Genomic DNA, 14,071 nt, shown 5'->3' with positions numbered 1-14,071 from the left:
GACTGGTGATCTGCAAGTCACTGGACTGAGAGCCAGAATCCGCCACCTCTCCACACCATACGTAACTCTGTGACCAGCACTACAGCAGGTGCTCCAAGAACGGTAGGCATTCTGCTGTTTCTCCTACAACTACTATCCGTGTTTCCACGGCCAAGTTGCTCATCTATAAAATGAAGCAGTCGCACTTACCCCACAGGAAGGTGGTGAAGATTAAATACGACCTTGTGTAGTGTCTGGGCCCAAGGGAGAGGGTTCCCCCCATCCAGTCTGGTGCAGAGAAGCAGTCAATACCGCAGTAATTCAGAAGGAAAATGCCACTGTGGGATAGGTAAGGAAGTGTTCCACAGAGATCATGGGGTTCACACTTAGCTGTGAATATACTTTGGAATCTGCACTGGTAAGGTGAGCTTCTGCTGAGGGGCATGGAAGGTGTGCAGAGTGGCTGTTGGACAACCAGGCAGCACTTACACAGGAGCATTCCTACATACAATCCCAGGTAAGAGAGTCCAGAACAAGATTTCTTCTTCCTTTTGCCCTAATTATCATGTATTTCTTCCCTACTCTCATATTTCAGAAGTATAGAAATCTCCAACCACCACCCCTTCCCCAGTGCTGCCTTCAGAGCCATGATGAGTAGTTACTGACAAACAGGGCTGGAGATATAGGAGATGCTGGTAAGATCAAGTCAGTCCACAGGTTTCTATTTTTATGTATGTTGTATTACCAGCTAGTCGTCCTTCTTACTCTCTGTTTTTCTTCATAGTAGTAAGTAGATAGTTTAATTATTCTTGATTACTTTAGTTATTTCTGAGAATTCGCTGAAATTCAGTTAAGCAGTAACTAGATTTATAAGAAGAGCTGCAAACACCATCATTTGGCTAAAGTTAACAACCACTAGGCAAATGGGCAGAAGGGTATCACTAACAGCCAGCATTCTCCCAGAGAAATAACAAGATACACACAACAGAATGGGGGGGAAGACGGCTATACTGAAACCTGAAAAAATGTAAAATTCACATTACTAAAAACTAAACCTATTTCAGAATTTTAAATAATCATTAATTGATAATAAAAGACAAAGCAACATTAGTTAAAAAGGTAAAAATCATAAATAAAAAAGAAATAAAAATCATATTCCAAGTTCCTAAAAGGTTGGAAATCAGGTGGAAGTCATTGTCAAACTACTTTTGCTGCCTGTTAAAAACTGAGTTAGGAGTTTCTACAGGAAGGATTTGAGCCCAAACGTAACAGCCCACCACATAATGTAGCATTGCCTTCTCAACTTTATACTCGAAAAACTGATAATCTGAAGAAAATTAAATATTTAATTCACCTCCAAGTCTCAACCTCACAGCTCCCCTTTCCCTGTAAAAGTATCATCAGCTAGAGTCAGTACTTATTGGAGCAAGATGGCCTTTCAGAAGACAAGCAACTTAGAAGAGGCCCCGTCCGCTGCTCCAGCACGGCACTCCCCTTTAGGCCAGGGGCAAATCTCAAGGAGAAAGCCTTCTCCTCTAACTCAGGGTGAGTTCTAAAGTCCAAAGCTAGAAATGTGCAAAAGGGGAAAGTTTTTTAATCTATGAGAGTACATTTAGATCATGCATAATGAATTTGTTCCTTAATTTATAAGTGACACGTATCACTTTCTGCGTATTAAGTTAAAAAGTCTCTAGTCATGGCCATTAAACTGGGAGAATTTTGAACTGAACTCTACCCAGAGAACAAATGTGAAAATAAAGTAATTATGAATCATTTCTTCTCAAAGAAAGTCAGACTCATTCTTCATTTTAACTGATGTGCAAGACAGTCCACAAAACAGTCTGACACTCATGGAGAACCACCCAATGGATTATTTGTGGGGCTGTTAGAGTAATCCTCTATATGCAAACAACTAGCACCTAGACATCATTTATCGATGATCTGTAACTGGCTGCAGCATAAACATATTGGTTACCAAGTAAAATCCTGTTGGTGGAAAATCTGCTCTGGGCATGTTTAGGGTTTTATGCTCTTCTTCTGTCAAATTAGCTGTAATAACTTGCTATCAACACATTAAGCCGTCTTTAAGGGTTTGTCATTAGTTTAGCAGATGTCTTTAAAATGCATTATATTTCATAGCAATTTAAATTATTACCTTAACATTGCTTTTCTTACTTCCATGAATAAAGTAAAGATGTGCTCTTTATTAGAAAACAACTACTTGCCATCAAAATTGTTTTCTGGTGTCCTGCTTTTCAAAATATAACTATTTTAAAAGGCCAGGAACATGAGCTTGAGTGAGGGGAACTTGTTCAGTTTTTACTAAGACTAAATTTAAACAATAAACTTTCATTTAATATGGATTTTTGTACTGCTTCAAGTCTCAGAAGAGAACATTACAATCCCCAAAGACTAAATCACTTGTCTCTTTTAAGAGTTATCAGAACTGCATTGTGCTGAAAGTGACAGTCCGGCTACGTTCTGTTTGTTAACACAGCACAGACTTGCTGGGCAACTGCAACTGGCTGTTAAGTCCTTATCGCAAATAAAACTGTTTTTGTGCCATTTCTATTTTTCACTTAAACGTCATCAGCTCTTCTAGACTCAGGACCTGTCAAGTGTTCTGTTGCCAAGACTCTGCCTGTCAGAAAGGTCAGCAACCAGTACCTTCCAGTTGGGTCCCAAAGGGCCTCTTTTGGTCTTGACTGACTGGAATAATGCTGGGTCTTCATCAGCTTTGTAGTCCTGCAAAGCAAAACAAAGTGAGAGGCAGAGAAGAAAACCAGAGAAAATTCTTTCACCTTGCCAGAACAGCTCTTTACAGCTACTAAAACACATGACAGAAACCGATTAGGTTTACTGTGCTTTTGCATAAAAGTAGGAAAACGCTTCTATACGACATTAAATTTTCAGTTTGGTTCTCTGCTTTAAACTTTTATCTTGAGGCAAAACAACTATATAATAACAAGTAATAAAAGTCTTGACTAGCAGTCCACCATGACTAGTTACTGGATAGCTATGTCCAAGAACTAATCTTCCAACATTTTTCCATAGTTTCAGCATTTTGATAAATGTATAATCACATTTAAGAAATAGAACATACCATCTCAGTTTTGACAATTCCCACAGATGACGACATTGGACTCTAACAACCACTAGAGAGCAACTACTGTGACCAGGAACATAGATCAGAACTAATTCTGCAGCATCCCCCGATCTCTTCTGCAGCTGGGTCGGTGGTAGACACCTCAATCAGGAGGCCAGCCTCTCCAAACCCTTGTCCACAGAGAGCCATAGGGTACACATACAGTGGCTTCCTCACAGAAGAGGGATTATATTCATGTCAGCCTCTCATTATCAAAAGAAGTGAGGAAGGGGTTTATGACTCCATAATGGGACTACTTCAGTTATACCATGCCATAGGGAACAGTCCTAAAATTTAGGTTACATGTAAGATTCTAGTGTGTGTAATTCTCTGTTTTCCTTAATTGCCACTTCCTGATAGAATGAAGGAAATGAAAGGAGTAAATCTTTTTAATCCTGTTTTACAAAAGGTCTTTTGTCATCTACAGATAAAAATAAAAAATTACTTTTGAAGAGCTAAAATCCAGATTTAAAAAAAGAAATGAGTTGTAACAGTAACAATGAACAGAGGTCAGATGAAAATATACAACAAAGGGAGAGCCTTTGCCTTCCTGAGTAGAATTTCTAAACCAGGGGTCCTTCATAGCATTCATGGAAGGACCACATATTTTGGGAAAAATGTCCAGACAAGTCAAATACGAAAAATTATTGTCCTAGAGATAAGGGCAGCACAAGCACTGAACATATGCAGAAGTATAACACAAACTTTCAACAAATCAAACAAAACAGGCCAAGAAGCGGCCAATCAAGACAACAGTTACTCAGTAAATGCATATGACATGTTAATAATTCCCAAAGAGAAAGCTATCAACAAATTATGTGAGGTTCAGGTAGAAAACGAAACTTTAAAGAAAGATAATCGGGTAAACATGTGACCCTAGACTTGAAGCCTGTTGCCTTCTACGAAGCTACAAAACGGCCCAATAATGGGCTAAAATTATCACACAAGCAAAGTCAGCTGGCCACAGTGGGTCTCACTGCTTTAAAACATGCAAAGTGGTGTGGCCATAGGCACTAGGCCAGTCAGCATCACCCAGGAAAGATGACGGAGGGCACTAGGCCAGTCAGCATCACCCAGGAAAGACGACCGAGGTGAGCCGATTCCAGGAGCCGGACAACTGCAGTTACTTCACATGTCTGGGCGAGTCAGCAGAGAGTTGAACCACTGCCAGCTAACGGGAATCCTTAAACTCCAACTCAGACCGGTCTCTAAACGTTAACAACTTCACTACTGACTGAGGAAAGAATCAACTGCACAGGTGGTCTCAAGACCTGGATTCACAGTGAAAAATCAGCTATCCTGCTAACAGAAATAATCATCTACCTCCATAAAACATTTTCTTCTAGGTCAGAGGCTTGGAACTAAAACCCAGAGACAACGTCACGCTGTCTAAAATTGAAAATATTTAACATCATATCGAATAATCACTTTTGACGTCATCACCCTCAATCAGAGTCTATTTACTGAACAGCCACCATGTAGAATAGTGCACAGGATACCAAGAGGTAGTCCAAGGGGCCTGAGGACGTAAGGAGAACCTACACTTGGTTCTGGCTCCTAGGAAGTCAGTCTAGCTGGAGAAAGGAAAAGAGGCAAACAAAGGAAAAGTAACTGAAACCCCAGGGAGTATACGTTAACTGCCAACAGAGAACGGAAGGTAGAATTATAGTCAGAATCAAAACCAACTGACACCAGCCAAGGAAATGTATTTTTAAAACGAGTTTTAAAATCATGTTTAAAAGCAGAAAAATCTTATTGCTAAGGTGCATGGTGTTAAATTTTTTATGATTAAATCTAAATTATCTATATAATGCCCAGTGGCCTGGGCAGTGTTTAACAGTTCATCCCATTTGAGGGAAAAATTCTTTTTCTTTTTTTCTAACTGGGGTGTGACCTCACTGTGGGCATGATACTGAAGTCTTTTTTTTTTAATTTTTACAAAATCTTGAGATATTATGGAGCCCAGCATGAGCCAAACAGTAAATACCACATTTCCTGAATCTAAAAGACTGTCAGCTAGAGGATGCGCCATTATTTTAAATACCATTAAGAAGGAAAACAGCCAATAAAATATGCCATAAGTGGAAGACAAATCCTGATTTTGAATATATTAAAATATGAAGGGAAAAACAGTGGGGAGGGATCTTAAAATTGATGAGGTTCCTGCAGAACCTCATCTGCAGAACTATTTCTGTGGATTCTAAACTTGCCCGCTCCACGAGAGAAAGAAAAAAGAAAATCCACAAAACAACGTGTACACAAATATCAGTAAGGCTAAAGGAAAAAAACTGCTGACGGTATATGATAAGGGTAGTACATAAACCAAGAAACAACTAATTTAAGAATTAATTAAGTGAGCTTGGTCTAAACTGTGGCCAGCATAAATCATTCTCATGTAGGAGTAAATTAATTAAGGGGGTGACTCACCCCAAGAGATGGGCCTAAGCACAACGATGGCACCAGTGAAGGTGAAAATGGGAGGGGATGGATTAGATGGACTTCCTTGACAACACTCCTCCTTCCCAACCCAGCTCCAGACCAGGGCATCAACTTCAGGCATTCACAATATCTATTTGACACCGATTTAATAATTAACTGAAGAACATGGAACAACACTTTAAAACTTCTCCACTCTGGACCCAACTACTACACTGTTCCAGAAAGCGTATTTCTTTCTTTTTTTTTTTGTGAGGAAGATCAGCCCTGAGCTAACATCCATGCCAACCTTCCTCTTTTTTGCTGAGGAAGACTGGCCCTGGGCTAACATCCGTGCCGATCTTCCTCCACTTTATATGGGACGCCGCCACAGCATGGCCTGACAAGCGGTGCGTCGGTGCGCGTCCGGGACCTGAACCTGGGCCACCAGCAGTGGAGTGTGCGCACTTAACCGCTACGCCACGGGGCTGGCCCCCAGAAAGTGTGTTTCTGAGCCTTCACTATTAGTGCTAGTTGTTCACTGAGATGGTTTTCTGAACTACAGATTCACAGAATTATAGAGATGAAAGGAACCTTGAAGACCATCCAAGCCACATCATTTTACAGATGAGGAAACCACAGTCCATCAAGGAGGTGGTATGGCTCACCTACCCCAGGACTTCAACACAAGCTCTTAGCCTCTGTCCTGGGCTCACTCTAGAACACCATATAGGAGGATGGCAGAAGGGTGTCCAAAAATGCCAGATAAGCAAAACACATTTCAAAACACCAAGCAGCAGCAGCAGCAGAGATACCAAACGGATTTTCCTATAAGGCACGAATGTGTGCATATAAAATATTATACCTACATATATACACATATATCTCCAAAGCTAAGTTTTTCTTCTCTGCTTTTTTCTCTTGCATACAAAGCAGCAAACATTAAAGGTATACTGAAAATGTAACAAAACCCAATTATTAACAATAGCACCTTAACCTTGACAGATGAGGATAATGCATCTTGTCAAAACCTAGGAATTTTTGTGCTTTTTTATGTTGGCTTGAATACGTAAATGTTTAATCAGTTGAATTAAGCAGCAAGATACTAAAAAGCAGGAAGCAGGTGTAGTTTTAACCTCAGTTTTGTGTCTCTATAACAAACATTTAATTTTTTGAACAGTATCTTCTTTGCTACCATTTTATTTTTGGGTATCTAGTTTGGTCTTGCTGTATTTGAAAACTGGCCTATTTATATCCGTATCACAATGAACAAATATATTCCTTCATGTATGACAGTTTCAGCATACAGAATGCAACCTCAGCTACCAATTATAGCTGCAAATGAGCAATAGTGTGGAATGAGACAGCCTGCTGGCTTTGTTAGTATTCTGTCTCCTTTGGGATCCCATGGGGAAACGGGAGGCTCTGATGAAGAAAAGCCCTTGGCTCATGGTTTATTGTGCTTGCCACCAGCTGCAGACTTCTCATCTCATTAGTTCTTTTAGAACACTGTGGGTGAAGACAGCTGTAGCCTACTTGAGTCTTCAGCTCCTGGGTATTCTGAAGGCTGAATTTGCTATGCACTTTCTGTAATCCTTGGGAAAAAAAGAAAGCAAATTCACTAGGCCAAGGAAATGTATTTTTAAAATCATGTTTAAAAGCAGAAAAATCTTATTGCTAAGGTGCACTGTGTTTAAAATTTTTTATGATCAAATTTTAATTATCTGTATAATGCCCAGAGGCCTGGCCAGGATAAGGGCTTAGTAAAACCATCATTATCAGGTTAGGTGTAATGTCCCTAGACACTGATCACTCCACCAATACTAGCGCCCAAACCACAGAAAAACACAATGGGATCAGCATAGGTAGACTCAGATGAGTGTCAATACAACTCTATTTAATTGAAAACACTTACTTAAGCACAAAAAAAACCAGAGGCGAGTGAAAGTCAAGACACCCTTTGGAGAACAAATAAAATATAATATGGTAAATAAATGGATTACTGAGTCTCCACACGGGAGCCACAGAATATATTCATTAAATTCTTATAAATAACTGTTTTCTGTCACCGGAATACAAAAGTTGTGCTACCTCAACAGAAACCAGATTCATTTTGAAGACAAAGAATATTAGTTTTATGAATCTTTTAGCACAGAGGCTGTCCCCCAAAATGCAAGTGCAAAATCTGCACTGAGCCAACCTAAACGTCCTTGAGCCCAGATTTAACTCATGATTATGAATGGGGAAGTGAGGAGGAGTGGGGGGTAGGCTGGTAGGAGTTTCTTGACAGCTTGTGGAAAAATCTAGATGAGCTCCAGACACCAGAAACTGCTGAAAGAACCAGGCATGGGTTACCACAGGTGAGGCTAAATGTAAACTAGGGAAAGAGTGCCCAAACCACAAGCATTAGCAACTCCTGGACACCTGCTTAGAAAAGAGCACCACTACCCCGTCCTCGCCCACAAAGAGAAACAACTCTACAGGGTAAACGTAAAAACGTGAGAGAAATACTAGGCTCCTGCAGCCTGCTGTAAAATGCTTTCCTTTAGCATGAGATGATTAATTAGGTGCCTATTCACATAGCTCAAAGATAACCACTAAGTTTAAAATGCACGGGTACTGCCGCTCGACTTAGCAAAGCTTATTTCCTCTAATCACATCCTAAAAGTAAAGACCAGGTTGGGGAAAAAAGCTGAATTAAATATGAAGATAAGTAACAAACCTCATTTATTAGCACTCCCTGCATTTTCAGTACTGTGGCACTTAGAAAACAGGGAGTCCCTGGATCCTATCACCACTGACCGCAGTGCATAACTAACTAGAGCGGACACCATTCAAGCCAGACTCCAAAGGGAAAGCTCATTAAAGAAATGTTTGCATTACATTTTGCAATAGCAAGTAACAAAGGTGTAAAGAGAAATAACATTTACTAACTTGTTTAAGAAACTCATTTCAACAGTTATTTTCAAATAAGCAGCTTTCTTCTCTATTTTTAATTACATCTCCCCAGCGACTCCTCACCCTTTCAGGTTCCCACAGAGTACCATTAATATAGTATAAGTAAATCTCATTAATTCAGGTCCTACTACCTTGGAATTCATAATAATTCGGACAGGGGCTGGACTGAAGTTTATCTTTGCGTGATCTATGAAAAAAGATTTGCTACACAAATTAATAGAGTAACAAGATCTCAGGAGGGCTGTTTAAACAGTTCAGAAGTGTTTTAGAGCAATTCAGAAGCATTCATTTGCATATAATTATTATGCTAATTACAAATCATTCTTATCTATTCATTAAAGCAGATTCCCAACGGACCACTAATTGTCAATAACTTGTTGGCCTAGTTTCTGTTATTGAATGTACCTCAGAGGAACAAAAATATTCTCTAATTCAGCCCTCTCATTAATCCTTACTGGCTTTCCACCAACAAACCCTAAAAGCTGAATTTTTAAACAACTGCATTGAGAACTGAGAAATGCAGTCAAACCTACATGCCCAAACAGAATACTTTTTTGTAATCTTTCAAATCTCACAGAGACCTTGCCTAGAGACCTGGGGTGAGGGTGAGCGTGGCGGACAGGGAAGGAGGGCAGGGGCTGTCAACAGAGCTCTGTGCTAAAAGGTGGCCACAGCCTTGAGCACTGCTAGGCTAATCGCCTCTTCCATTCTTTCACATCTCATCCAAATCAGAGCCAGAGACCACCAACACTGTCATGTTTATGAAGGCAGACCCCCAAATCCTTTGCAAAGTTACAAATAGAGAGAGAAAGAGAAAATCAGAATTTCAGCTATGAAAAGAAGTTACAACCAAAAGCCTGACGTGACAGACTCTGTATCCTACAACTCAGCAGGAAAACCAAATAGTTGTGCTCCAGATGAGATGGGCAGATGAGGGGAAAAGGAGCAAGCCCTTTGGGGGTGGGAAAGGGAGTTCTTACAGAGCCCAGGGCTTGTGGGTACTCCTCAGCCTCCCCTCAAGGTAAGTGGGCCTATGTTTCATGCACACATATACAATATATTTGTTACTGTAACATTATATTTATAATAACATTTAAAAATGAAGATATTTTAGGAGCTGGCCTGGTGGCATAGTGGTTACGTTTGCGCATTCTGTTTCAGCAGCCCAGGGTTCCCCGGTTCAGATCCTGGGCCTGGACCTACTCACTGCTCATCAAGCCATGCTGAGGTGGTGTCCCACAGAGAAGAACTAGAAGGATCTACAACTAGGATATACAACTATGTACTATAGCTTTGGGGAGGAAAAAGAAATAAAAAAAAGGAGGAAGACTGGCAACAGATGTTAGCTCAGGGCCAATCTTCCTCAAAAAAAACACAAAATCCTTTCTCTTTCTAAGAAAAAAAAACAAAAAGATATTTTAAATTCTTGACACCAATGAAATAAATTTTAACATATTAACAAGTCGGAAAGGTGCTTGTTAAACATTGTATGAATTAAAAATTAAATTACATATGCCTGAAATGTAAGTAATATGTATAGGCAAGTTTTAATACAAAATGCATTTATTTTCTTAAATGACAGTAGATCACAGAACATATTACATCAACTTCCTTAAACTAAAACAGGGGGAAACATCCTATTGAAAAATTCAGAGGGTGAGCCCTCTCCAGTAAAATGTCCACTTCGGTTCATGATCTGGCCTTCAGAGACAGCTGCTCCTACGTCCCAGGACCCCATTTAACCCATTAGTATAAACAGGAAATAACTGTGGAAAAAATTAAACTTTTTTTTTTTTTTCAGCAAGAGCAAAATCTGATAAGCAGCATCATTCTTTTTTTTTTTTTAAAGATTTTATTTATTTTATTTTTTCCCCCCAAAGCCCCAGTGGATAGTTGTGTGTCGTAGCTGCACATCCTTCTAGTTGCTGTATGTGGGACGCGGCCTCAGGATGAACGGAGAAGTGGTGCCTCGATGCGCACCCGGGATCCGAACCCGGGCCACCAGCATCGCAGCGCGCGCACTTAACCGCCAAGCCACAGGGCCGGCCCAGCAGCATCATTCTTGCTACTATTTTTGGAGAACTTATTCACGTGCCAGGCACATGAACATTCTCCCAGTTAACTCTCACAACCTTGGAACAAAGGTACTACCATCACCACTGGGGGTGGCAAGTGAAATTCCTTGCCCAAGTCTACCACTGCTCAGCAGAAGAGCTGGGACTAAGACACTGCTCTGTCGACACCAGGCCACCCAGATACTTTACCGCAAAAATGTGATGTGATTTACACTTTTATCAGTTGATAAGACTCAAGTACCTTACAGGATCTTTGCTCCCTAGAAGAGAACCTTCCCTAAGAGAGTTTACATTGCTGAAAAGGGCTTTTATAAGAAATACACTTTAAAAACTCGACTTGGAGCTGTTTATGCTAATTTATTTAAAAACGTCTGCCATTAGCTGCTCAAAAAAACATTTTCTAACTCTGACTAAAGAATTGTTTCCCCACCCAAGAACAAGAGCAATTCTACTTTGCACCCTCCACTACCCTCTCCGCACCCCGTTTTTACTTTTAAAACATGGAAGAGACTAGAAATAGCCACTAATAATGGGTTCTAGTGAAAAAGTATTTTGTGCAAAATACGCTCGTCCAAGCAGATTTTTAAGAGAAATTTAAAAACCCTTGCTAAGATTTAAGCAAGCACGAAATTAGCAATATGTTATTTTCCCACAAGAGGGCACCACCATCCAACTCTGCCTTCCTTCAAATACACGGGGGACATTCTCTAAATCCACCACTGGATGCAAATCTTACAAGTGTTCCAAAAGGACTTGACCATGTAAGGCAGCAGAATAAAGTGGGAAACATTTTTACGTTTCTTTTTAATAAGAACCATGCTAACATTTATTTATATCTTCTTTGAGGACGGGGAAAATACCTCTATAACTTACTACAAAAAAGATCTTGACAATGGTTTGCTTCACCGCATAGCAGAGGCGAGATGAGACGAGCATTTGACAAGAGGAAATTTCTTAAGCAAAAGCAAAATCCCTGCTACCTCAAACCTTGTATCTGAGTTGTTCTGTTCTCTCCTGAGTTCAAGGAGGCCACTTCACAAGTCAGGAGCTGGGGCACAACTTGCGCCTCCTCGTTATGACACACTTTAACAAAGAGCTTTCGGAGCTAAGCTACAAAGAGATAAGTCACAAACTTTTCAATAGAAATGAATGTCTAGGTTAACTTTAATGGCAAAAGGAAGAGGTACTCTACCAGATCGAGTGTCTGTTCACGCCAAGGAGAACCACCGAAGAAGCATTTGGCAACCACAGCCTCTCCTCAGACTTGCTGGATCTCAGCCACAGACTTCTAATAAACAAAAGCTCTTTTCAGGGCTAAAGAACTGAGTAGCCACTGCACAGCTCTGAGAAGCAGAACGCCCTTCTTAGGAAGTAAGAGGCAACAGTTGGAACAAAGTAACATCTAAAATGCAGGAGCTTTCCAAAAGCTGTGAGAGCGAGCGAACTGGAGTGACGGCCAGAGCACGGTCAGTGCTGGCCATTTAGGGTTGTCATCTCCTAAACGTCAATTCAGAAGATCTATTCAGTTGACCCCCAAAAACGTCACTTTTGTAGCTCAAAAGCTGACAAATATTAACAATTTCACATGGTCTAATCTAATATTTAACTTTTTCCAGCCAGATTTCATCATGTTTTTAATTTTAAAAAGAAAAAATTAATCTTATAAAGACTTAGAAACATATTTTACAATTCTTACATTTCTTTAAAATTATGAAATTTTTTCTACAGGCAGTGCAGTAAAGTGTATGTTGCCAAGACTATCTACTTAAATGTATAACATCTGGGCACTGTCTCACAGAATGCCTGATCAAAAGAAAAGATACGCCCAACTCTTTCCCAGAGCATAAGAAACAAGCACTGCTTAAAGGTGTGACCAAAACTTACATGCCTAAATAAATTAAACCAAGTTTCACCAGCTTTCCAAGGCTGACATTTAGGAAAAACTATCTTTAAAAAGAGCAGTAACTTTAAAACAATACACACTCATGGTTTAAAACAATTAAAAAGTGCTGGATTGTTCAACACTTAACTAATGGAATGGTGCATTCAAAATGAAAACAGCTAAATGCATGAAAAAGCAAGTCTTATATGTTCATTTCCAAAGGCAACTGGAATTTCAGAAAATCCGGTACTGCTGAGCATATTTCTGCTCTCAACTAAGATGAGACCTTGTTCTGCCTACCAAAACATACGCACCAAACAAATGGACCATAACCAAAGAACAAATTGGTCAACACTAGAAAGAACAAGCAAAAAGCACAAACTTTAAAAACCACTTCCTTGGGCCGGCCCCGTGGCTTAGCGGTTAAGTGCACGCACTCTGCTGCTGGCGGCCTGGGTCCGGATCCCGGTAGCGCACCGATGCACCGCTTCTCCGGCCATGCTGAGGCCGTGTCCCACATACAGCAACTAGAAGGATATGCAACTATGACATACAACTATCTACTGGGGCTTTGGAGAAAAATAAATAAATTAAAATAAAAAAATAAATAAATAACAACCACTTCCTTTTCTTTGACATCACAACCCTTAAAAAGATTATCCTGGGAGCTCTACAAGTGGCTTAGACGAGCAGTGTAGATGAGCCCAACAATCCCATTACTGTCTTTTGATATGCAATTACATGTACAAAACTCCCAACCTCCCAGCTCTAGTCAGCCTTTGAAGCCCAACACTGGCTGCAGCCTGGAGCCCAGCAATGAATGGTCTGTATCAGTAGCGACAGAAAATCTCTTTGGTGGAGGGGCGCTCAGAACTGCCCTATTACACAAGCAACAATTGGCACAAACTAACTCCAAGTCACTTAGAAACACTTTAATGTGTTTCTAAGAACACATTAAGAATCTTGCACTCTCTTCAGACAGATACATTACTACTTTATCTGGAAAAGTATTTACAATACCAAAGCAGAGCAAACAGCAGAGTTCCAATAAATGCTTGCTAAATGAACATACAAAAACATGTAGGAGTGATGTTTTCTCTAAGTACCCACACCAAAAGACATCTTGAGGTCTCCAATCCTCTATTCCATCGCAAATGTCAAAATATGCCCGAGTTCAGCAGTTACAGGAGGAAGTGACCAAGGCCCCTGATGAAAACTGGTATTTTGGCAGATTAGGGAAGATGGACAGAAGAGCAGGTGGTTGCTTGTTTGCTTTAAATAAATTAAGAATGCTCTTAATCATCATACTGCAAAGGAAGGAACATCATATACTGAGAAAATGTTCTAGAAACACAAAAATAAGCCAGCAGCCCCACTTTTAGTCTTGGCTCCTCTTCCACTGGTTATGTGGCCCGGGGAAAAGTTACAGCACCTCCACAGGCTCAAACTCATTAACAGTAAAAATAACAGCTGGGGTAAATGTTCTGTACCACAGCCTCCAACTGAGATTCCTTCTGCTTCCAAAATCCTAGAAGGTGCCCACTCTACAGTCTTCACCATTAACAGTGTACTAGAGCACTTCCCGAGCATGAGCACGTGCAGGAATCACCTGGAGAG

General features: G+C 40.3%; 1 protein-coding gene across 2 annotated transcripts in view; it reads right to left on the bottom strand.

The window, feature by feature from the left end:
* The window catches only part of PITPNB (phosphatidylinositol transfer protein beta), a 65,704-nt gene that overhangs the window by 18,882 nt on the left and 32,751 nt on the right, over positions 1-14,071 (bottom strand). For both annotated transcript variants that reach the window (XM_004429842.3, XM_004429841.3), the window contains exon 8: positions 2,647-2,724. In XM_004429842.3, coding sequence (XP_004429899.1) covers positions 2,647-2,724 — 78 coding nt within the window. The remainder of the gene's footprint in view (positions 1-2,646; positions 2,725-14,071) is intronic.

The sequence above is a fragment of the Ceratotherium simum genome, chromosome 35 (genome assembly GCF_057802395.1).
Source record: "Ceratotherium simum simum isolate JZ-2026a chromosome 35, ASM5780239v1, whole genome shotgun sequence".
NCBI lineage: Eukaryota > Metazoa > Chordata > Mammalia > Perissodactyla > Rhinocerotidae > Ceratotherium > Ceratotherium simum.
This window is presented reverse-complemented; position numbering and strand designations above follow the sequence as displayed.